Genomic DNA, 22,344 nt, shown 5'->3' on the forward strand with positions numbered 1-22,344 from the left:
ATCTTGGCTCACTGAAGCCTCTGCCTCCCAGGTTCAAGAGATTCTCCTCCCTCAGCCTCTTGAGTAGCTGGGATTACAGGTTCCCACCATCATACCTCGCTAATTTCTGTAGACAGGGTTTCACTATTTGGCCAGACTGGTCTCAAACTCTTGACATCAAGTGATCCCCCTGCCTCCACCTCCCAAAGGATGGTATTGCAGCCATGAGCCACCATGCGTGACTGCGTGAGTTTTTTTTTCTTGCTGATTTGTTTGAGTTCCTTTGTAGGTTCTTTATATTAGTCCATTGTCAGATGTATACATCGTGAATACTTTCTTTCATTCTGTGGGTTGTCTGTTTACTCTGCTGATTATTCATTTTTCTGTACAGAAGCGTTTTAATTTAATTAAATCCCATCTACTTATCTTTGCTTTTGTTGCATTTGCTTTGGGATTCTTAGTCATGAACTCTTGGTCTAAGCCAGTGTCTAGAAGCATTTTCTGATGATATCTTGTAGATTTTTTATGGTTTCAGGTGTTAGATTTAATCTTTGATCCCTCTTGAGTTGACGTTTGTATAAGGCGAGAGATGAGGATCCAGCTTCCTTCTCCTGCAGGTGGATTGTGAATTATCCCGGCACCATTTGTTGAATAGGGTGTCCTTTCCCCACTTGATGTTTCTGTTTGTCAAAGATCAATAGGTAGTAAGTATTTGGCTTTATTTATGAGTTATCTATTCTGTTCCATTGGCTACATGCTTATTTTTATATCAGTACCATGCTGTTTTGGTAACTCTAGCCTTGTAGTATAGGTTGAAGTCAGGTAATGTGATGCCTCCACATTTGTTCATTTTGATTAGTATTGCTTGCCTATGTAAAATCTTTTTTGGTTCCATATGAATTTTAGGATTGTTTTTCTAGTTCAGTAAAGTATGATGATGATATTTTACTGATGAAAATTGCATTGAATTTATAGATTGCTTTTGGCAGTGTGGTCATTTTCACAATGTTGATTCTACCCATCCATGAGCATGGGATATGTTTCCATTTATTTGTATTGCCTATGATTTCTTTCAGCAGTATTTTGTAGTATTCTTGTAGCGATCTTTCACCTTTGGGTTAGGTATATACCTAAGATTTTTGTTGTTGTTGCTGCTTTTTTGTAGCTGTTGCAAAAGGGGTTGACATTCATTTGATTCTCAGCTTGGTCATTGTTGGCACATAGCAGTGTTACTGATTTGTGTACAGTGATTTTGTATCCGGACAAGTCTTTAGGGTTTTCCAGGTATATGATCATACTATTAGTGAACAGGGACAGTTTGACTTCCTGTTTACCAATTTGGATACTCTTTATTTGTTTCTCTTGTCTGATTGCTCAGGCTAGGAGTTCTGGTAGTATGTTGAATAGCAGTGGTGAAAGTTGGCATCCTTGTCTTGTTCCAGTTCTCAGGGTCAATGCTTTCAACTTTTCCTCATTCAGTATAATGTTGGCTGTGGTTTTGTCATATAGGGCTTTGTTACCTTGAGATATGTCCCTTCTGTGCTGATTTTCTTGAGTGTTTTACTTATAAAGGGATGCTGAATTTCGTGAAATGCTTTTTCTGCATCTATTTAGACAGTCTGTGATTTTTGTTTTTAATTCTATTTATGTGAGTTATCACATTAGTGACTTCCATATGTTAAACCATTCCTGCTTCCCTGATATGAAACCCACTTGACCGTGGTGCATTATCTTTTTGATATGCTGTTGGATTCTGTTGGCTAGTATTTTTTTTCTTATTTTTTTTAATTGCATTTTAGGTTTTGGGGTACATGTGAAGAACATGCAAGGTTGTTGCATAGGTACACACATGGCAGTATTTTGTTGAGAATTTTTGCATCAGTTTTCATGAGGGACATAGGTCTGTAGTTTTCTCTTATTGTTATGCCCTTTCCTGATTTTGGTAGTAGGGTGCTACAGGCTTCATGAAATGATTTAGGGAGGATTCCCTCTTACTCTTTTTGAATAGTTTTAGTACAATTGGTACCAGTTCTTCTTTGGATGACCGATAAAATTCAGCTGTGAATTCGTCTTGAACTTTTTTTTGTTGATAATTTCTTTTACTACTGTCTCAATATCTCTACACCAAAATCTGTTAAAGTTTTTCTTTTTCTTCCTGATTTAATCCAAGAGCTTGTATATTTCCAGGAATGTATCCATCTCCTCTGGATTTTCTAGTTTGTGTGCATAATGGTGTTTATAGTAGCCTTAAATGATCCTTTGTATTTCTGTGGTGTCAGATGTAATATCTCTCGTTTCATTTCTAATTGAGCTTATTTAGATCTTCTCTCTTCTTGGTTAATCTTGCTAATTGTCTATCAATTTTGTCTTCTTGTAGAACTGGCTTTTTGTTTTGTTTATCTTTGTTTCAATTTCATTTAGCTCTGCTCTGATCTTTGTTATTTCTTTTCTTTTCTTTTTTTTTTTTTTTTTTTTTTTGAGACAGAGTCTCCCTCTGTCACCAGGTGCCAGACTGGAGTGCAGTGGCGCAATCTCGGCTCACTGCAATCTCCGCCTCCTGGGTTCAAGCAATTCTCCCGCCTCAGCCTCCCAGATAGCTGAGACTATAGGCACATGCCACCACACCCAGCTAATTTTTTGTATTTTTAGTAGAGATGGGGTTTCACCATGTTGGCCAGGATGGTCTTGATCTCTTGACCTAGAGATCTGCCCACCTTGGCCTCCCAAAGTGCTGGGATTACAGGCTTGAGCCACTGCGCCCAGCCTGTTATTTCTTTTCTTCTGTTGTTTGGTTTTGGTTTGTTCTTGTTTCTTTAGTTCCTTGACGTGTGACCTTAGTTTGTTATTTGTGTTCTTTCAGAATTTTTGATGCAGGCATTTAATGCTATGAATATTCTTCTTAACATTGCTTTTGCTATGTCCTAGAGGTTTTGATAAATTTTGTCACTATTATCATACATTTCAAATAATTTTTAAATTTCCTTCATTCACAGTTGACCCGAAGATAATTCAGGAGCAGATTGTTTGATTTCCATGTATTTTTGTAGTTTTGAGGGTTCCTTTTGCAGTTAATTTCCAATTTTATTCCTCTGTGGTCTGAAAGCATACTTTATATAATTTCGATTTTCTTAAATTTATTTAGTCTTGTTTCGTGGCCTATAATATGATCTATCTTAGAGAATGTTTTATGCACTGATGAAAAGAATGTATATTCTGAAGTAGTTGGGTAAAATGTTCTGTAAATATCTGTCAAGTCCATTTGTTCTAGGGTGAGATTTAAGTCCGTTGTTTCTTTGTTGACTTTCTGTCTTGATGACCTGTCTAGTGGTGTCAGTTGAGTATTATGTCCCTCACTATTATTGTGTTGCCATCTATCTCATTGCTTATGTCTGGTTATAATTGTTTTATAAATTTGGGAGATCCTGTTTTAGGTGCATATATATTTAGGATTGTTATATTTTTCTGTTGAAGTGATTCTTTTATCATTATATAATGTTCCATTCTATATTTTAACTGTTATTGCTTTAAAGGCTTTTGTCTGATATAATAATAGTTCCTCCTGCTTGCTGTTGGTTTGCATTTGTATGGAATATCTTTTCCACCCCTTTACCTTGAGTTTATGTCAGTTATTATATATTAGGCAAGTCTCTTGAAGACAGTAGATACTTGGTTGGTGGATTTTTCTCCATTGCCATTCTGTATGTTCTAAGTGGATTATTTAGGCTGTTTACATTCATTATTGACATATGAGATGCTGTTTTATTCATCATGCTAGTTGTTGCCTTAATACCTTATTTTTTTTTCTTTGTGTTACTGTTTTGTAAGCTCATGAGATTTATGCTTTAAGAGTTCCTATTTTGGTGTATTTTGAGGTTTTGTTTTAAGACGTAGAACTCCTTTTAGCATTTCTTGTAGTACTGGCTTGGCAGTGGCTAGTTTTCTCAGCAGTTTGTTTGTCTGAAAAAGACTTTTATCTCTCCTTCATTTTTGAAGCTTAATTTTGCTGAGTTCAGAATTCTTGGCTGACAATTGTTTTGTTTGAGGAGGCTAACAATAGGACCCCAATCCCTTCTAGCTTGTAGAGTTTCTACTGGGAAGTCTGCTGCTAATCTGATAGGTTTTATTTTATATGGTTTTCATTATATATTTCCTTAAGAGCTTTTGCATCACAACTCTTAAGATTCTTTTATTTGTCTTGACTTTAGATAACCTGATGACTATGTGCCTGTGTGATGATCCTATTGCAATGAATTTCCCAAGTGTTCTTGGAGCTTCTTGGCTTTGTTTTTTTGTTTTGTTTTGTTTTGTTTGTTTGTTTGTTTTTGAGACAGAGTCTTGCTTTTTTGCCAGGCTGGAGTGCAGTGGCACAATCTCAACTCACGGCAACCTCTGCCTCCCAGGTTCAGGCAATTTTCCTGCATCAGCCTTCCAAGTAGTTGGGACTACAGGCACATGTCACCACGCCCAACTAATTTTTGCATTTTTGGTAGAGATGGGGTTTCACCATGTTGGCCAGGATGGTCTCTATCTCTTGATCTTGTGATCCACCTGCCTTGGCCTCCCAAAGTGCTGGGATTAAAGGCATGAGCCACAGCGCCCAACTGAGCTTCTTGTCTTTGGATATCTAGAACTCTAGCAAGGCTAGGGTAGTTTTCCTGTATTATTCCCTCAAATAAGTTTTCCAAATTTGTAGATTCCTCTTCTTTCTCAAGAACACTAATTATTCTTAGGGTCGGCTGTTTAACCAAATCCCAAATTTCTTGGATGCTTTTTATTTAAATTCTTCTTTCTTTCTCCTTGTCTGACTGGGTTCATTCAAAATCCATTTTTGAGTTCTGCAGTTCTTTATTCGAGTTGTTTGATTCTGCTGTTGAAACTTTCCAATGTATTTTGTATTTCTCTAAGCATATCTTTCATTTCCAGAAGCTATGACTGTTTTTTCTCTATGATCTTTTTTTCTGGAATACTTTTGATCTGTATCATTTACTGATTTTTATATTCCTTTAAGTTAGTTTTCTTCTTCCTCTGGTATCTCCTTGAGTAGCTTGATAGTCAACCTTCTGAATTCTTTATCCCCACAGTTCAGAGATTTTCTTCTTGGTTTGGACCCATTGCTGGGTAGCTACTGTGGTCTTCTGAGGGAGGTATAGAACCTTGTTTTTTAATATTACCAGAATTACTCTTCTGATTCTTTCTGATTTGTGTAGATTATTTCAGTGGGAAAATCTGGAGCTCAAGAGCCACTGGTCAGATTCTGTTGTCCATGGCATGGTCCCTTGATTGGTGCACTCTCCCTTCCTGTAGAGATGGGGCTTCCTGCAAACCAGACAGAAGTGATTGTTACTGTTCTTCTGGGTCTCTCCACCCATCAGAGCTACCAGGCTGGTGCTGGGGAATGTCTGCACAGAGTCCTATGATGTGATCCGCCTTTGGGTCTCCCAGCTGTGGGTGCCAGCACCTGCTCCAGTGGAGGGGGCAGGGGAGTGAAGTGGACTCTGTGGGGGTCCTGGGCTGTGGATAGGTTTACTGTGCTGACTTTCTCAAAGTCTGGTGATTCTAGCAGTGAAGCTGTCACATGGACAGACTCGGGACCTCTGGTTATTCCGGATGTTGCAGGAGGTAGAATCAGCTCTTGTTTTCCCCTTCCCAGGAGTAGGGTTGTTCAGTCATGAGTTGCTATCATCTCCTGAGCTGGTTAGTATCCAGCCAGGAGGTGGCACTTTTGAGAGAGCAGCAGAGTTGTCCTCTGTCCTGTGGAATTCGCAGCAGGTGTGGCTTCTTCCGAAGGCTCTGTGATTTTTGTTTGTTTTCCCGTTATACTTATGTGATGGTTCCTGGAGCAAAAGTCCACCGTGTGAGTCTCCACATGCTGTTCTGTCTGCCCCAGTGGGAGCTGCACATCAGACCTGATCCTATCTGCCATGAGCCATCTAAACATGGCTGGATGGGCACGGTGGCTCGCACCTGTAGTCCTAGCACTTTTGGAGGATGAGGCAGGCCAGATCACCTGGGGTCAGGAATTCAAGACCAGCCTGGCCAATATGGGGAAACTCCATCCCTGCTAAGAAAAAAAAAAATACAAAAATTAGCTTCAGGTGCCTGTAATCCCAGGTCCTCTACTCAGGGGGCTGAGGCAGGGCAGGGGCTTGGACTGGGAGGCAGAGGTTGCTGTGAGTTGAGATCATGCCACTGCACTCCAGCCTGGGCAAAAAGAGTGAGACTCCAGAAAAAAAAAACAAAGACCACCATGGCTAAGGCACTGGTCTAGGGCAGGCCCACATGGGGGGAGGAGGCCTTGCTTTACAGTGTCCCAGTGGGAGGGCCCTTTACACGAGAAGCTCCTTCCGTTTCCCACTGTGCAGTGACCCAGGAGCACTCACACAACCTCCCGGGAGCTGCTGGTCTCCAGGTTCTGAGACACGTGGTCCCATAGCAGTGGTGTTTACAGGACACACTGCAGCCCCCAGCACCATTCTGAGTCCCCCACAAAGCTGAGATGGGTTTTTCTCCTCCTGCCCGTCCCACTAGAAACGAGGCCAACAAGTCGCTGCTGATGCCCAAGTGCACCTGTCACCTCTCCGCTCCTGTATCCCTGGACGGGGGCTCGTCGGCACAGGTAAGTTGTGGTCACCAGGCACTGGGCCCCGAGGACTGGGCCGTGTGCCAAATGTGTGGTCTGAGGTCTCCCCCAAGCTGAGGTTAGGGCAGCATTCAGAATGGAGGCACTCTGTCCAAGGGTGCTACCCATGTGGGAATGATGGTGGGTGGAGCACAGAAGAGAGATCCAGTGAGAGGCAGGAACGCTTCCCAGCGGAGGGTGAGAGAGACAAACAGGTTCCAAGGCCCGGAGCCCCCAGCACTGGAGCCCCACAGTCAGGCTGCGGTGACGCAGATGCCCAGGGCAGGCTCTGAAGGGCCCAGGACACGCAGCGGGGGACAGTGCTGTGATAAAGGATGGAGAGAAATTGTTAACCATGGCAGAATCAATGTGCCATATTTTAAAAATAAAATGCTGAGGAAGGACTGTGTGTAGGAGTCAGATGGGAATAGAGATGCGTCAGTTGCCTCGTTCAAGACCCTGCCTCCACATACAACACATTCTACGATACTGGGTGTTGGGATGTCAACCTCTGAATTTGGAGGACAGGGTTCAGCCCGTAATACAAGCCTGGGGAGGAAGGGTGCTGTGCCACCACTTAAATCCCATCCTGAGATCCAGCCATCCTTGAAGTACCATTACTCAGAACTGACTAGCAATGAGTTTGAATTTTAAGAGTAAGTTTAATGTCAGCAATGTCATTTTTCGTCCCGTGAATTTTGCTTCACTTCCCCACAGGAAGCAGATGGTGCCTGGAGTCCATCTCCATGGGGGTAAGTTTGTGAGCTTCGTGGGAATGTTCTGTCTGTAACATAGTTGTACACTTGTCTTAAATTACTTGAGGAAATATATCGTCTATTTAACATGTTCAAATAAACTGATAACATAATGGAAAATAAAAACGTTTCATTTAACATTTGTAGGTGTTCATGTAGCTTGTTGCACTGATTTTACTTGAAAACATTATAGAATTCTTTATAACTAACATCTGAATTCATGAACAAAAATAAGGCCAAGCATAGTTATTTTCCAAGACTTTCTTTAAACACATGTAATGTTGTGAGTCTGAATGTTTTTTAATGTTTCTAATAGTGTTTCGTTGAGAGTCAGGTCTTATCATTTCACCTTTGAATACGTCCACTGATGACAGGTCTGCCCCAGCACCGCACAAATCCAACCCAACTGCCTATGACTTTTTTTACCCTCCAAACTACAAAAGCTGCCTGGTCCAGTTTTAAGCACACATTTTAAAGGGCACCCTGTTCCCATGATACAATAAAGTTGTGTGCAGCCGTAACAAGTACGTATTCTTTCCAGAGAACCTCAAGTACAGGATGCGCCTCTCACAGAACATGGAGTCACAGGAGACCTACTCGTGCATGATGGTGAGTCAGTTAGTTACTCTTGGTTCACTCTTTCGTTTTTCTTTCCATAACATGAACACATATTAACTCTATATTTTACAAAGCAACTTTGTACAACGCTTCCCAGGGTTTCAGGGTTTGGATGTTGCATTCCTACCCTCTGCAATAAATTTCATCTAGAACCATTTAATACAATCTCAAGTAAAATGGAATGGGAAAGTAAGAGTCCTTGACTCGAACCACCCCTGGGATGCAGACACAGGCACGCCCACACACGTGTACGCACACTGTCTCGCACAGTCACACGCATGGTCTCACACGCACACTCACACTGGCACAGCCTCCCTCCTGCCCTCACATCACGTCCTGGTCCCCACCCAGCCTGCCATAGTGGCCCCATGACTTCATGGAGTCCCCTGTGGTCCCACAGGGGAAGCATGTGCCCCAGCCTGCATAGAATGGCCCTGACCTCCACTCTGGGCACCCAGCAGCTGCAGCTGTCCTGGCTCAGGACCTCTGGGGTCTCTGCCACCATCCCAGTAGGTCATGCTGCGGAGGGTGGCCGGACAGCCAAACTGGGGAGGTCCCAGTGGACATAAGCCCAGAGACAGAGCCGACATTATTTGAAGAGGGTGTGGGAGGGAGGCTCCTCGTGCTGGAGAGAAGGAGCCCCCACACCCTGTGGCTCAGAGCTGCCTGGGGTTCCTCTAGAGGCACCTGTGACCCCAGACTGCTGAGGGCACCACATGGCTCCCAGGTCTCCCCCTCACAGATCAGTGCACCCAGCTGGCTTCATCCTTCCAACCCAGCTGCCCTGGGTCGGGGAGCAACATTTATTTTTGTTTATTTTTTGAGACAGAATCTTACGCTGTCATCCAGGCTGCAGTGCAGTGGCGTGATCTCCGCCCACTACAACCTTTGCCACTTGGGTTCTAACCATTCTCCCACCTCAGCCTCCCAAGTAGCTGGGACCAGAGGCTCAGGCCACCATGCTGGGCTTTCACCATGTTGCCCAGGCTGGTCTCGAACTCCTAGGCTCAAGCAATTTGCCCACCTCAGCCTCCTAAAGTGCTGAGACTACAGACATGAGCCGCTGTGTCTGGCCATGGAACCACGTTTAGCTGGGGGAGAAGTTGATACCTAACTTATGCTTAGAACTTACAGCCTTATCACGTGCTCACTGTATCAGTTTGAATACAATAGTACATAAGTAAAAAATATTCTGCCGCCCCCTTTCTGAATACCACCTCAAAACGCCATTTTAATCATAGAGGGTGAATACACGTTTGCAAAATTGCAAAACCTATGCATACACAATTATATTCACTCACACTGAGAGGTTAACGAATACCATATGAATTATTCTGCAGCTTCCTTTTTGATTTCTTCCACAGTATGGCAGGGATGACGCTCATGACACTTCACACAGATGTGCTTTCTTCTCGTCAGGAGCTTCATCCTCTTCCATGACGAGCATATACCACGGCTCAGTCAGCCATTGCTCACTAAGGGATGTTAAGTTTATGACCGAGTTTGGGTTTGAGCGCCTTTGTGCCCACATTGTCAGGTACAAACAATGTTGTTCTGTTTCTGTACAACACTTGAAAGTCAAAGGGCATTTGTGTTTTAAGTCTTCATAGTTTCTTTTTGATTACCAAAAGGTTTGAAGAGTGAAAATCTCCTTCAGTTTCCTCACTCTTTTCAGCACCAGATAGTAACAGGGTACTTTTAGTTTTATCTAAATAACACATTTAATTGTTTCAATGCACATTTTCCTTATTACTAATGAGACTGGACATAATGTCGTTTTTTTTTTTGAGACGGAGTTTCGCTCTTGTTACGCAGGCTGGAGTGCAATGGCGCGATCTCGGCTCACCGCAACCTCCGCCTCCTGGGTTCAGGCGATTCTCCTGCCTCAGCCTCCTGAGTAGCTGGGATTACAGGCACACGCATAATGTCGTTTTTTACCATTTCACAGTTCTTCTTGTGTGAATCAGCTTTTCAAATTTTGTGCACTTTTAAATGGTGTTGTTTGATTATCAATATTAAGCGGTCTTTGCACATTAGGGATAATAATTCCCTGATCTGTGTGTTTCAAACACTTCTTTCAGTCTGTCTTTTAAAAATGTGTGTTTATCATGTCTTTTGCAATGCGAAGGTCATAAATTTTTCTGAAGTCCAAGTTGTCAAATGTCCCTGTCTTGCTTTAAAAAGCCTTCTCACACCAGGGTTACACAAAAATCATCAAAACTCTTTGTTGATGTTTTCATAATTTTTCTCTTTCGGTTTTCCTTATATTTTGATTTTCAAGCCATCTTTTTTTTTTTTTTTTTTTTTTTTTTTTTTGAGACGGAGTTTCGCTCTTGTTACCCAGGCTGGAGTGCAATGGCGCGATCTCGGCTCACCGCAACCTCCGCCTCCTGGGTTCAGGCAATTCTCCTGCCTCAGCCTCCTGAGTAGCTGGGATTACAGGCACGCGCCAACATGCCCAGCTAGTTTTTTGTATTTTTAGTAGAGACGGGGTTTCACCATGTTGACCGGATGGTCTCGATCTCTCGACCTCGTGATCCACCCGCCTCAGCCTCCCAAAGTGCTGGGATTACAGGCTTGAGCCACCACGCCCGGCTTAAGTGATTCAAGCCATCTTGAACTTACTTTTGCATACACGGAGAGAGCCAACGTTACTTTATCTCAAAGGCTTGACTAATGGTCACCGCCTCACCTATGAAATAATACACCCTTCCCCATCTAATCCAAAGCCCCCTTTTCTAATGCTTCCCGTAAGCACTGGACTCAGATCTGTTTCTCCACGTTTATTCCCGTCTCGTCGACCCGCCAGCAAGCATCTGGAGTGCTCTCCATGTGTGTGGCATGCCAGGGGGTGTCTGTGGTGTCTACACTTCCGAGCACTCACACAGCCTCCCAGGAGCAGCGTCCCCGGGCTCCTGCTGACACGCGGGAACCACGGTCCTGGTGCTTGTCCAGCACTTTGCGGCCCTCAGTGGCCTGTTGTGAGCTCCTCCCCACAGCGAGACCCTGCGTTGCTGGCCCGTGTCCTTCCTCCTGTGCTTCCAGCAGAGAGGATCAGGAGCAGCTCCTGTCTCCCTCCCAGGGCTTAAGCCTGAGCCCCGCCGCTGTTGGCGTCTGGAGAGGACCTGGTGGCCTGGGGTACACCCCGAGCCGCGGGCCTCTTCCCTCCACGGAGCACGTCTTCCTGCACAGTGGGGGTGACAGCGGTGTTCCCAGTTGCTCGTTTGACTAAATGTGAGTGTGCATAGGTGTTTGTCTGTTCAGCCTGCTTCAGTAGAAATGCCACATGCCTAGGCTCCATCTTTGACCATCAGTTACACACACGCACACGCACACACACGCACACACGCCTGCACACACATGCACCATCTTTAATCCCCACCTGTCCCCTACGAGCACCATTGTCCCAACATTTTATTAAAATTTCAAACATAAACAAGACTGGAAAGGGCTTTACAGACACACACACACACAAAGAAACCTCAACCCTGGGACTTGGCCGCAGATACTTATCTCTCCCCATTCCCGAGCCTGGGAGGTCCAAGGTCACGGCGCCGGCAGCCCCGGTGTCTGGCGAGGGCCACATCCTGGTTCCCAGGTGGCCTCCGCTGGTTGTCCTCACAGGGCAGGGCGTGGAGCGTGAGATCAGACTCGCGTGCCTGTTCTCGTAGAGGCAGTCACACATCCTGCCATGGGGACCCCACTCGGCTGACACCAAAGGCTCCACTTTATTTAGGGCGTGCCACCCTGGGGTTAGGACTGGAGCATGTGAATCTGGGGGGCACAGGCACTGCGTGTACGTGAAGGGTCCCGAAGGGTGCTTCTGCGCCCCCAGCAACAAAGGGGTGTGGAGTACAAGGGAACGTCAGGGACTGAGAATATTTCCAACTGTGAAGCGTGTGTGTCCGTGTGTGTGTGTCTGTGTGTGTGTCTGTGTGTCCGTGTGTGTGTGCGTCTGTGTGTGTGTGTGTCCGTGTGTGTGTGTCCGTGTGTGTGTCCGTGTGTGTGTGTCCGTGTGTGTGTCCGTGTGTGTGTCCGTGTGTGTGTGTCTGTGTGTGTGTGTCCGTGTGTGTGTCTGTGTGTCTGTGTGTGTGTGTCTGTGTGTCTGTCTGTGTGTGTGTGTCTGTGTGTGTCCGTGTGTGTGTGTGTGTCCGTGTGTGTGTGTCTGTGTGTGTGTGCGTCTGTGTGTGTGTGTGTCTGTGTGTGTGTGTGTCTGTGTGTGTGTCCGTGTGTGTGTGTCTGTGTGTGTGTGTCTGTGTGTCTGTGTGTGTGTCTGTGTGTGTGTGTCCGTGTGTGTGTGTCTGTGTGTGTGTCCGTGTGTGTGTGTCTGTGTGTGTGTCTGTGTGTGTGTCTGTCTGTGTGTGTCTGTGTGTATGTGTCTGTGTGTCTGTGTCTGTGTCTGTGTGTCCGTGTGTGTGTCTGTGCGTCTGTGTGTGTGTGTGTCTGTGTGTGAGAGAGAGAGAGCAGACAGAACACAAAATCAGGTGCTGCTGTGGCAGAAGTGCTGTCTGTGTCTCGGTGAGGTGTGCAGATGTCTGCAATGCAGCAGACCGCAGAGCAGTGGGGAGACAGTCCTGTGACGGGGCCGGGGACAGTCCTGTGATGGGATGGGGGACAGTCCTGTGACGGGGCGGGGGACAGACCTGTGACAGGGCGGGGGACAGACCTGTGACGGGGCAGGGGGACAGACCTGTGACAGGGCGGGGGACAGACCTGTGACGGGGCAGGGGGACAGACCTGTGACGGGGCGGGGGACAGTCCTGTGACGGGACGGGGGACAGTCCTGTGACAGGGCGGGGGACAGACCTGTGACGGGGCAGGGGACAGTCCTGTGATGGGACGGGGGACAGTCCTGTGACAGGGCGGGGGACCTGTGACGGGGCGGTGGACAGTCCTGTGACGGGGCGGGGGACAGTCCTGTGACGGGGCGGGGGACAAACCTGTGACGGGGCGGGGACAGTCCTGTGACGGGGGGGACAGACCTGTGACGGGGCGGGGGACAGACCTGTGACGGGGCGGGGGCGTGTCCTGTGACGGGGCGGGGGACAGACCTGTGACGGGGCGGGGGACAGTCCTGTGATGGGGCGGGGGACAGACCTGTGACGGGGCGGGGGTGAGTCCTGTGACGGGGCGGGGGACAGACCTGACAGGGCGGGGGACAGACCTGTGACGGGGCGGGGGACAGTCCTGTGACAGGGCGGGGGACAGACCTGTGACGGGGCGGGGGACAGTCCTGTGACGGGGCGGGGGACAGTCCTGTGACGGGGCGGGGGACAGACCTGTGACGGGGCGGGGGACAGTCCTGTGACGGGACGGGGGACAGTCCTGTGACGGGGCGGGGGACAGTCCTGTGACGGGGTGGGGGACAGACCTGTGACGGGGCGGGGGACAGTCCTGTGACGGGGCGGGGGACAGTCCTGTGACGGGGCAGGGGGACAGACCTGTGACGGGGCGGGGGACAGACCTGACAGGGCGGGGGACAGACCTGTGACGGGGCGGGGGTGAGTCCTGTGACGGGGCGGGGGACAGACCTGACAGGGCGGGGGACAGTCCTGTGACGGGGCGGGGGTGAGTCCTGTGACGGGGCGGGGGACAGACCTGACAGGGCGGGGGACAGACCTGTGACGGGGCGGGGGACAGTCCTGTGACGGGGCGGGGGACAGACCTGTGACGGGGCGGGGGACAGTCCTGTGACGGGACGGGGGACAGTCCTGTGACGGGGCGGGGGACAGTCCTGTGACGGGGCGGGGGACAGTCCTGTGACGGGGCGGGGGACAGACCTGTGACGGGGCGGGGGACAGTCCTGTGACGGGGCGGGGGACAGTCCTGTGACGGGGCGGGGGACAGACCTGTGACGGGGCGGGGGACAGTCCTGTGACGGGGCAGAGGACAGTCCTGTGATGGGGTGGGTGACAAAGTAGCCCTGGCAGCGTGCAGGTGCTGGGTTTAGGGTTTGTTTTTTTCTCTATAAAGCCCTTTCCAGTCGTTTATGTTTGAAATTTTAAGAAAATCTTGGGAAAACTGTGTATGTAGGAGACAGGTGTGTGTGTGTGTGTGTGTGTGTGTGTGTGTGTAACTGATGGTAAAAGATGGAGCATGTGAGTGTGTTGGGGACACATGCAGACATCCAAGGGAAACTGAGTCAGGGAGCCTGCAGGTGAGGCTCGGCTGGGAGCACTGAGGACACAGCAGAGATGTGTGGGCAGGTCTGGACCCACACCCGGAGGGCAGCTCGGGCAGAGGAGCTCGGACAGGAGAGGAGCTGCAGCTACCACCGGGCTGTCTCTGCACCGAGAGCTGAGCACACGCACACCCAGCGAAGGCATAAGGCTAAGGGTGCAGGTCCTGGCAGGTATCCTGGGTGCTCCCTCCCAAAAGGCTGTGCAGCAAGAGTGGGGGCTGCACAGCTTGACCCCCTCCTGTCCCCATTGGGCAGCAGTGTCCAGTTTTCCTTCTGTGGCACCAGAGATTCAGGAAGACTCACCCAAAGATCTAGGCTTTGTCTTTTGCTCCACTTGGGAGAGCCCCATTCTGGCCATGGAAGGTCACACCCTGGCCCTTGACCCCAGTGGCCACAGTCACTGAGAGTCTGATGGGGACTGGCCTGCACCCCAGACCAAGCCTGTGAGCGTCTCTCAGCTGCAGGCTCAGTCCAGGGCCTGTGTCTGATCTGCTGCTCTGATATCCCCAGAGGCCTCCCAGGCCCACCTCTCTCACTCCTCACAGGAATCCAAAGCCCGCAGCTCTTAGCAGAGTGATCCGAAACTAACTGGCACCATAACTTGCATTTGGACTTGGGTGCCAGACAGACCTGGGTTCTGGGCTAGTGTGGAGATGCTGCTGGTTCTAGAAACTCAAGTAAGCTTTCAGACCTGAGCCCCTATTCCGCATAAGGAAATGGGGGATGTTAACATCTCTTCCCAGGAAGGTTATATGTGCGCTCCTGGAGCTGTGAATGCCACCGCCTGGGTCTGGCTCAGGGATGCCCAGTGAATGGTGGTTGCCTCTTTCCCCGTGTTTCGGGCCTCAGGTGCCCAGAATCACACTAATCCCAAATCCTGGGTTGGGAGCACAGATTCACCTTTGATCTGTGAGTGACCTGCTTTCTCCATTGACTCCATATGTTGTTTATTTATGATGAAGAAAGAAGTACCGAGAACAAAAGCAGTCGGAGGCGGCCTTTGTCTGCTTACGGGCCTCCAGTCCACGTCCTTGCTCCTGCTCATGTTCTTCATTCTTGAGCTTTCTTTTAAATTTTGCTCCTTCAATATCTATGTAGACACAGATGTGTATTCCTAAAAAGTCCATACACCCAATACATTGGTTAGTTTTTCTTTTTTCACAGAAAGATCATTGTGTATATGTAATATCTGGAATCTTTGGAATCATCTTTTCTGCTTAATGCTGAATTGCCAAGGTCCGTCCCTGCCACGTGTTGCTGTAGTCTGCTCGCGTTTGCTTCTGTGGCTGTTCCACACCACGCCACACTTAATTACCCGCTCTGCCGTGGTTGAGCATTGAGATGGTTTCCCATTTTCCGCTACACAGCTGTGCTGCCCAGTCTTGACAGATCTCCTGTTGTACAGGCACAAGCATTTCTCCTGGGGCTATTCCTAGGGGTGCAATTGCTGGGTATATGAATGTCCAGCTCAGAGGTAAGGCCACTGTTTTCTAAAGGTGTTGCACATGTGGCACTCTCACAGCAAGGTATAAGAAGTCCTATCGCTTCATGTCCTCTCTAACACTTGGAATTGACTATCGGGTAGTAGGAACTGGTAGCTTATTCTGGCCTACTTCAGTATTTCCCTCATTGGGAGTGAAGCTGAACACATGTGAGCCATACGAGTTTTCTTTGCCATGAAGCACTTGCTCGTGGTCCTAGCCCATTTATCCACTGAACTCTGTGCTTTTCTTATTGATTTATATGAATTTCTATATATTCTTCATACAAAACTTTTGTCAGTTGGGTGGATTACAGATAGAGTCTATGTGCAGCTTAACTCACGTTTAATTTAACACCATTCTATAAATAGAGCATGCATTACAATATAGTCACGTTTATACATATTGTATAAGAATGCTCTTTGGTCTTGGTTAATGAATCTTTCCACCAAAATATCCAAAAGATAGCCATCTTTCATTTCTACTAAGAGTTTTAAGTTTTTGATTTTGTGGGCCAAGTCTGTATCCTTGGTTGATTTGAGTGTATGGTGTGAGGTAGAGATCTAACTTCATTCTTTTCTCTGTGGATTCCTGTTGTTTCCATCACCATTCATTGAACAGCTCCTCTCCTTACTGGCATGAAAAGCTACCTCTGTCCTGTACCAGAGCTCCATTTATGCACAAATGTGAGTGTGTTTCTGGGCTGTCAATTCCATTGGTCAGTTTGTGTATCCCTGCACTAATTTCTTATCATCTTACTTCCCATAGCTTCACAAGTTTTAAACAGTAAGTACTCCCTTCTCTCTCCTAAGAAAGGTTCTGGTTATTCAGTATTATGGTCACTAGCCCCACTCTTTCCTGTCCAGAGCTTCTTCCACTCTCCCACCTGCCACACCTCTGATGTCCTGATGTCAGACCCTCCTTGTCTTCTGTGGGGTGGCAGAGGCTGGCCGCTTGCTCTGTGGGGTCAGCAACGTGTTCCACATATGGACACTTAGCTACCACCCTTGTGCTTAACCTCACATCCCACTCCCATTCTCACTCCTCACCCTTGCCCCTGGGACCCACCACATCTCGGTGTCCTGGAGCTTCTCCCAGTTGGTCGGGAAGACAACCTCCTTTAACTCAGCGTCTTCATCCACAGGCACTTCAGCTTTTTAAAAATCCACTCTGCCAATCTCTGACTCTTAATAAAAAGTTTGATCCATATATGTTTAAAGTAATCACTGATAAGAAAGGATTCACTTCTGCTGTGTAGCTTTTTGCCTTCTGTATATCTTCTATGCTTTTTGTTTCTCAATTCCTGCCCAGTTGAAAAATCTTCCGTTGAATGTCAAGTTCCATTTTGGTCCCTTTGTTCTTTCCTTTTTTGTTCATTTTCTACATAGCTCCCTAGTGGTTATGTCGGGGATAATAATTACTGTCTTAAACTTATAACACCCTAGTTTGAATATTTGAATATCAACATATATATATATATATATATATATATATATATATATATATTTTTTTTTTTTTTTTTTGAGACAGAGTCTCACTCCATCGCCAGGCACCAGGCTGCAGTGCAGTAGCACGACCTCGGTTCACTGCAACCTCCACCTCCCAGGTTCAAGCAATTCTCCTGCCTCAGCCTCCTGAGTAGCTGGAACTACAGGCACGCGCCACCACGCCCAGCTAATGTTTCTGTATTTTTAGTAGAAAAGGGGTTTCACTATGTTGGCCAGGATGGTCTTGATCTCTTGACCTCGTGATCCACCCACCTCGGCCTCCCAAAGTGCTGTGATTACAGGTGTGAGCCACCGCGCCCGGCCCTAACTTTGATTTTTTTGAAACAGGACTCACTCTGTTGCCCAGGCTGGAGTGCACAACCATAGATCACTGCAACCTCCTACCCCTGGGCTCAAGCAATCGTTCCACCAAAAAGAGTGTATGGTTTTGAGTTACTGTCTCGTGTCTCTTCATGTGAGACCAAATGATTTTTTTAGCACTTCTTTTAGGGCAGGTCTACCAGTAATGAATTCCCTCAACTTCTATCTGTCTGAGAATGTCTTAGTTTTTGCTTCATTCTTGAAGAATAATTTTGTCACATATAGAATTCTTGGTTGACAGGTATTTTCCTCCTTCCAGGGCTTTAAATATGCCACTGCCTTTGAGCCTTCATAGTTTCTAAGAGAAACCAGCTGTTAATTTTATTAAGGATCCCTTGATTGTGATGAGTCGCTTTTCTCCGCCTGTCTTTGAAATTCTCTTGTTGTCTATGTCTTGACAATCTGACTGTAATGTGTTTTGGTATACATCTTTTGGAGTTTATCCTGCTTGGAATTCATTGAGTTCCTTGGATGTGTAGATTGATTTATTTAATCAGATTTAAAAAGTTTTCAGTCATTATTTCTTTAATTTCAGTAGTCTCCTGTTCCCTCATTATCTATGGGGGACATGTTCCAAGACTCCCAGTAAGTATCTGAAACTGCAGATACTACCACACCCTGTATACACTATGTTTTTTTCCTGTGCATTAATGGGCAGATAGTGTATACAGCATGGATATCCTGGACAAAGGGATGATTCATGTCCTGGGTGCACGAGCAGGACAGAATGATATTTCGTTATGCTACTCAGAACCACACACAATTTAAAACTTGTCAATCGCTTATTTCTGGAATTTTCCATTTAATATTATTGGACCTTGGTTGCCCAGAGGTAACTGAAAATACAGAAAGCAAAACTGCTGGTAATGGGGGACCACTGTATTTTTTCTATTTTTTCTGCCTCTTTCCTTTTCTCTTCTCCTTTGCAGACTTCTATGTTGCATATGATACAGAAATACATAATTTCTATATCCATGGATAATCTAACATTCTCATGTCATTTTCCTCTTTTATTTAGTTGTCAGTGACTTCCTGTAGTTCACTGAGCATATTTAAAACAGTTGATTTAATGTCTTTTATGAGTCATTCAAATGTCTGAGCTTTTGCAGACATAGTTTATGCCAAATCTTTTCTCATTTGAATGGGTCATATTATTCCATTTCTTTATATGTTCTATAATTTTTTGTTAAAAACTGGATATTCTGAGTATCATAATGTGGTAACTCTCAAAATCAAGGGCTTCTCCCCCCAGGACTGTGGATTTTCTCTGGTTACAGGCTGGAACCATCAGTTTGTGACCTTTTCAAACTACTTTTGCAAAATGTGAATTTCTTGTCACTGAAGTTGCTCTTCGTTTATCACGACCACTTAGTGAACTAACAAAGATCCTCAAATATCTAGCTACAAACAAGGGGGAAGGTCTGTCTTTTAAAATCTTCCAGTAGATGCTGCTGGAGGAAGCCACTGCCACCAAGTGGATCAAAACCAAGGCGAGGCTCTGCGTTCATCCTCAGGGCACCAGCTGACTAGCCAGAACGTAGCACCTCACATTTTTTGAGGACAAGGTTCCTGCTGCTCACTCTGACGTCAGCCCGTTGCTCCAGGAATGTGGGTTGCTGCCCTCACAGCACAGCAGGACTAAGAAATGGAGGTGGTAGCTGGCTCATGTACGCCACTTATGGAAGACCAGCAGCTCCTCCCTTCCTCAAGCATTCTCCCATACATGTCTGACCAGGTTCCAGAGTTTCCAAATAATTTATTGCAGTTGCTCTTTAGAGCTGAATGGTTCTCCAGTGGAAGGAGCAGCCCCTGTAGCTTTCTACCATACCATTTTGTCCTTAGGTAAACTCCCTCTGCATTTTTATATACATACTTAAGAACACTTTCACAGCACAGCTGTCATGTACATTCTTTCCACACCAACCTCTGTTTCACAGTCCGCCACCATTTTGCCTGTCATACTTTGTCATGTTTTTATTTTCATTTCAAATTAACTGTTCACCTTCTCCTTGTTCTCAGTAATTTTGGGGTTAGTTCGGTGACACCTCAGCTCTCCTTTGCTTTCTGAGTCCTCTCACTTCCTTCTGTGCATTTTTTCCTTGCACTTCTCTGTGTCTACCAAGACCATCGCTCCCACGGCAGTCATATGAAGGCAGACACTCCCATTGTTGCCTGTGGTTTGGGAAGTTTTGCAGCAGCAGGCACTGCCTGGTTGCTCAGCCTGCAAGTGCCCCAGCTAATCGACCCATCAGGAGCCCTGCCCAGCTGAGCATCCACTGCCCCTCAGTGGCAACTCCTGGGGCCTCTTTCAGGTTCTGCAGCACGCTGCTGACGTTGGCCTGGCCTGCGTCGGCTCCCATTCGCATTCTTTCCTTCTAAGAGTCATTGTTTCTGATGCAACAAAGGTTTTCCTTCGATGTCCTATCTTTACCCAATTATGGATCTGTTTATATCCTGATTATAATTTTTAAGGATTGGATCAGAGAAGGGAGACTATAGCATGTGAGAGATATGTTGTTTTGATTTAGAAGCCTTCTGTTGGTTTTTTCGCTTGTGGGTCTTTCAAAAACTTTCAAAGAAAAATTTTGCACATTTCTTGTCTCTAATTCCTGCTGCATTCAGCACTGCTAGTTAAGATGAGCCCAATCCCCAACCCTTTGGAAAGTCCGGGCAGCAACGCAGTCACCTCTCCTGTCAGCTGGCCAGCACGCATAAACAATAAAGTCATTGGTTGGTTGGGCTAGGGTAGCATCAGGGCAAAGAGTAAAATACCTGTACTCAAGATGTGGGTATAAAAACACTTAAGGCTCCCTGGTAGCCAGAACTCACCACAGTCAAGCAAAAGTGTGAGAAGAAGGTCGCAGATGTGGGTTGACCCTTTGTGTGCCCACATTTCCCCACTTCTCATGCTGGAAATCCAAACTAGCCTCCTTGGCTACCACAAGACCCTCTTATTTATCAGGGAGAGCAGAGTTTGTCTCTATATCGGTACACGTGCAGCAGAAAACAGCAACATTCTTTCAGCAGTGCAGTCACGTTACTGTCTTCACAAAACTCAGAGAGGTGAAGTGATTGCCCAGGTCACAAGCTAATCTCCAAAATGGGCTCTTGTTTACACATTTGGTCCACTTTGGCAGTACGACAAATATTACATCATGCATCCTCTGTTGTTTCTCTTTCCAAATATTGCAGAGACACTGCAACAAGAACCAAACCAGCCTGTGAATACAGGCTGTGCTGAAAATTAAGGCTGAGATTCAGGTAAGATATATTGCAGTACGGGTCATGTTAAAATCTACCCAAGTTTGATTCTCTACAGAGTGAAGTATCTTCAAAACAATCACCAATGCAAACTCGAGGGCCAGCATGCTTGTCGTGTTCATGTCAGCAGTGACCCAGAAGGCCCCAGAATGTGGGCCATGTGTCCGTCTCTAGAAGTAGTGCGTTGCAGACGAGCTATGAAACTATAAATTCATCTTTATTTCCTAGGCAGTAAACGATGTATAGATGCAGACCGCTCATTTTCATACTTGCTTTTAAGTCTAAACTAAGAATTATTTTTACCCAATTGTACTGATCTAAAACCTTTTAATAATGAACACCTGCCATTTTAAGATGGCTTTTGGTTAGAAGCCTCTGACCCTACTTATCCTAGCTTTCTGCTCAAACATTTAGGATGATCCATAGAATGCAGTGAAATTTAACTGTGAAACAAGTGATCATTTACTTCTAGAATCAGGGGGAACATTTACTCCCTAGAAGGCTGAAGGAATTTGCTGTCACACACACAGACACACACATGAGTTGGCAAACCATCCAGCCATGCTCTGCTGTCGAAACAGGAAGTCTGAGTATTTGACGACAGAGGGACGTGCTCTTCATCCCTCCACTACTGCCTCTTCTCCACTGAGACGCGTGAGACATGACTGGACCTGAAAAGAAGACCTCAGCCCGTTCTCTAAGCTGTTACCTTGGCGTTCCCAAGCAAAGCAAGTTCCTTTGCACCCTGAACTCTACCATTCAGTACCTGTCTTCTCATAGGCTTCAGAGAGGCACCTCCCAAAAACCAGCTGGACAGGGAAAGGGTACAGGGTGCATGCACCCTGAAAGGCATGACCCGTACAAGGAAGCCCTGTGGTCAGGCAGAAAATCCAGAGCCCTGGTATCCTCAGAGTCCTGTGCTCTAGGCAGCTTTCCACAGCCACTGGGTGCCATCGAGCCCTGAGGCAGGTCACGGTCTCCCAGCAGCACCACCCTGACCAGCACCCTAGAGGATAAGAGGGCAGGACTGATGGTTCTGTGCATATCCTGTGCAAATTCTGCAGAACTGGGAATAGACATCACCATCCAGGCCCAGAGAGACAGCAGACCTGTGGCAATTGTCCTCTAGAAGAAAGTGTTTGAGATGAATAGCCCAGGATGTTAACAAGGCAGGGAGCCAGAATTGTAAATGGAGACAAGCCGAGATGAGAAGACAGATCCGCTGAGATTAAAGGGGAGATCAGTGAGATACGGAAAGCTTGCAAGAAACCGACCATGAAATTGCAAAACTGAAGTCTTTCAAGGAAAGAAGTAAATGGTGCCGTAAAAAATTGTCCCAGTGATATGGAGGACAAACTTAGAAGGTACAACCTGAGCTCATGTAGAACGTCTCCAGAATGGCACCTGAGTTGACGTGCTCCTCCCACCATTCCCTCTGTATGCAACAGTGAAATGGCTGAGGAGAAGCAGAGCCCGGGAAGTGGAGCCAGACACTTGACTAAAGCATCAACTTGCAAATCATCTGCAAACAATGGACAGCTGCTGTGGACATCCTTGCATGTGAGCGTCACATGGAGCTGCG

The 22,344-nt window shown here is 46.6% G+C and overlaps 1 protein-coding gene across 1 annotated transcript in view; it reads left to right on the forward strand.

Annotated features, from left to right (window-relative positions):
* Positions 1-22,344, forward strand: part of ZDHHC11 (zDHHC palmitoyltransferase 11) — a gene marked incomplete at its 5' end in the record, with an annotated part of 102,389 nt that overhangs the window by 74,356 nt on the left and 5,689 nt on the right. Inside the window, 4 exons of the mRNA XM_074387627.1 lie at positions 6,508-6,595; positions 7,316-7,350; positions 7,895-7,962; positions 20,694-20,762. Of these exons, the coding sequence (XP_074243728.1) occupies positions 6,508-6,595; positions 7,316-7,350; positions 7,895-7,962; positions 20,694-20,749 (247 nt within the window). The remainder of the gene's footprint in view (positions 1-6,507; positions 6,596-7,315; positions 7,351-7,894; positions 7,963-20,693; positions 20,763-22,344) is intronic.

Source organism: Saimiri boliviensis, chromosome 1, assembly GCF_048565385.1.
Source record: "Saimiri boliviensis isolate mSaiBol1 chromosome 1, mSaiBol1.pri, whole genome shotgun sequence".
Classification (NCBI taxonomy): Eukaryota; Metazoa; Chordata; class Mammalia; order Primates; family Cebidae; genus Saimiri; species Saimiri boliviensis.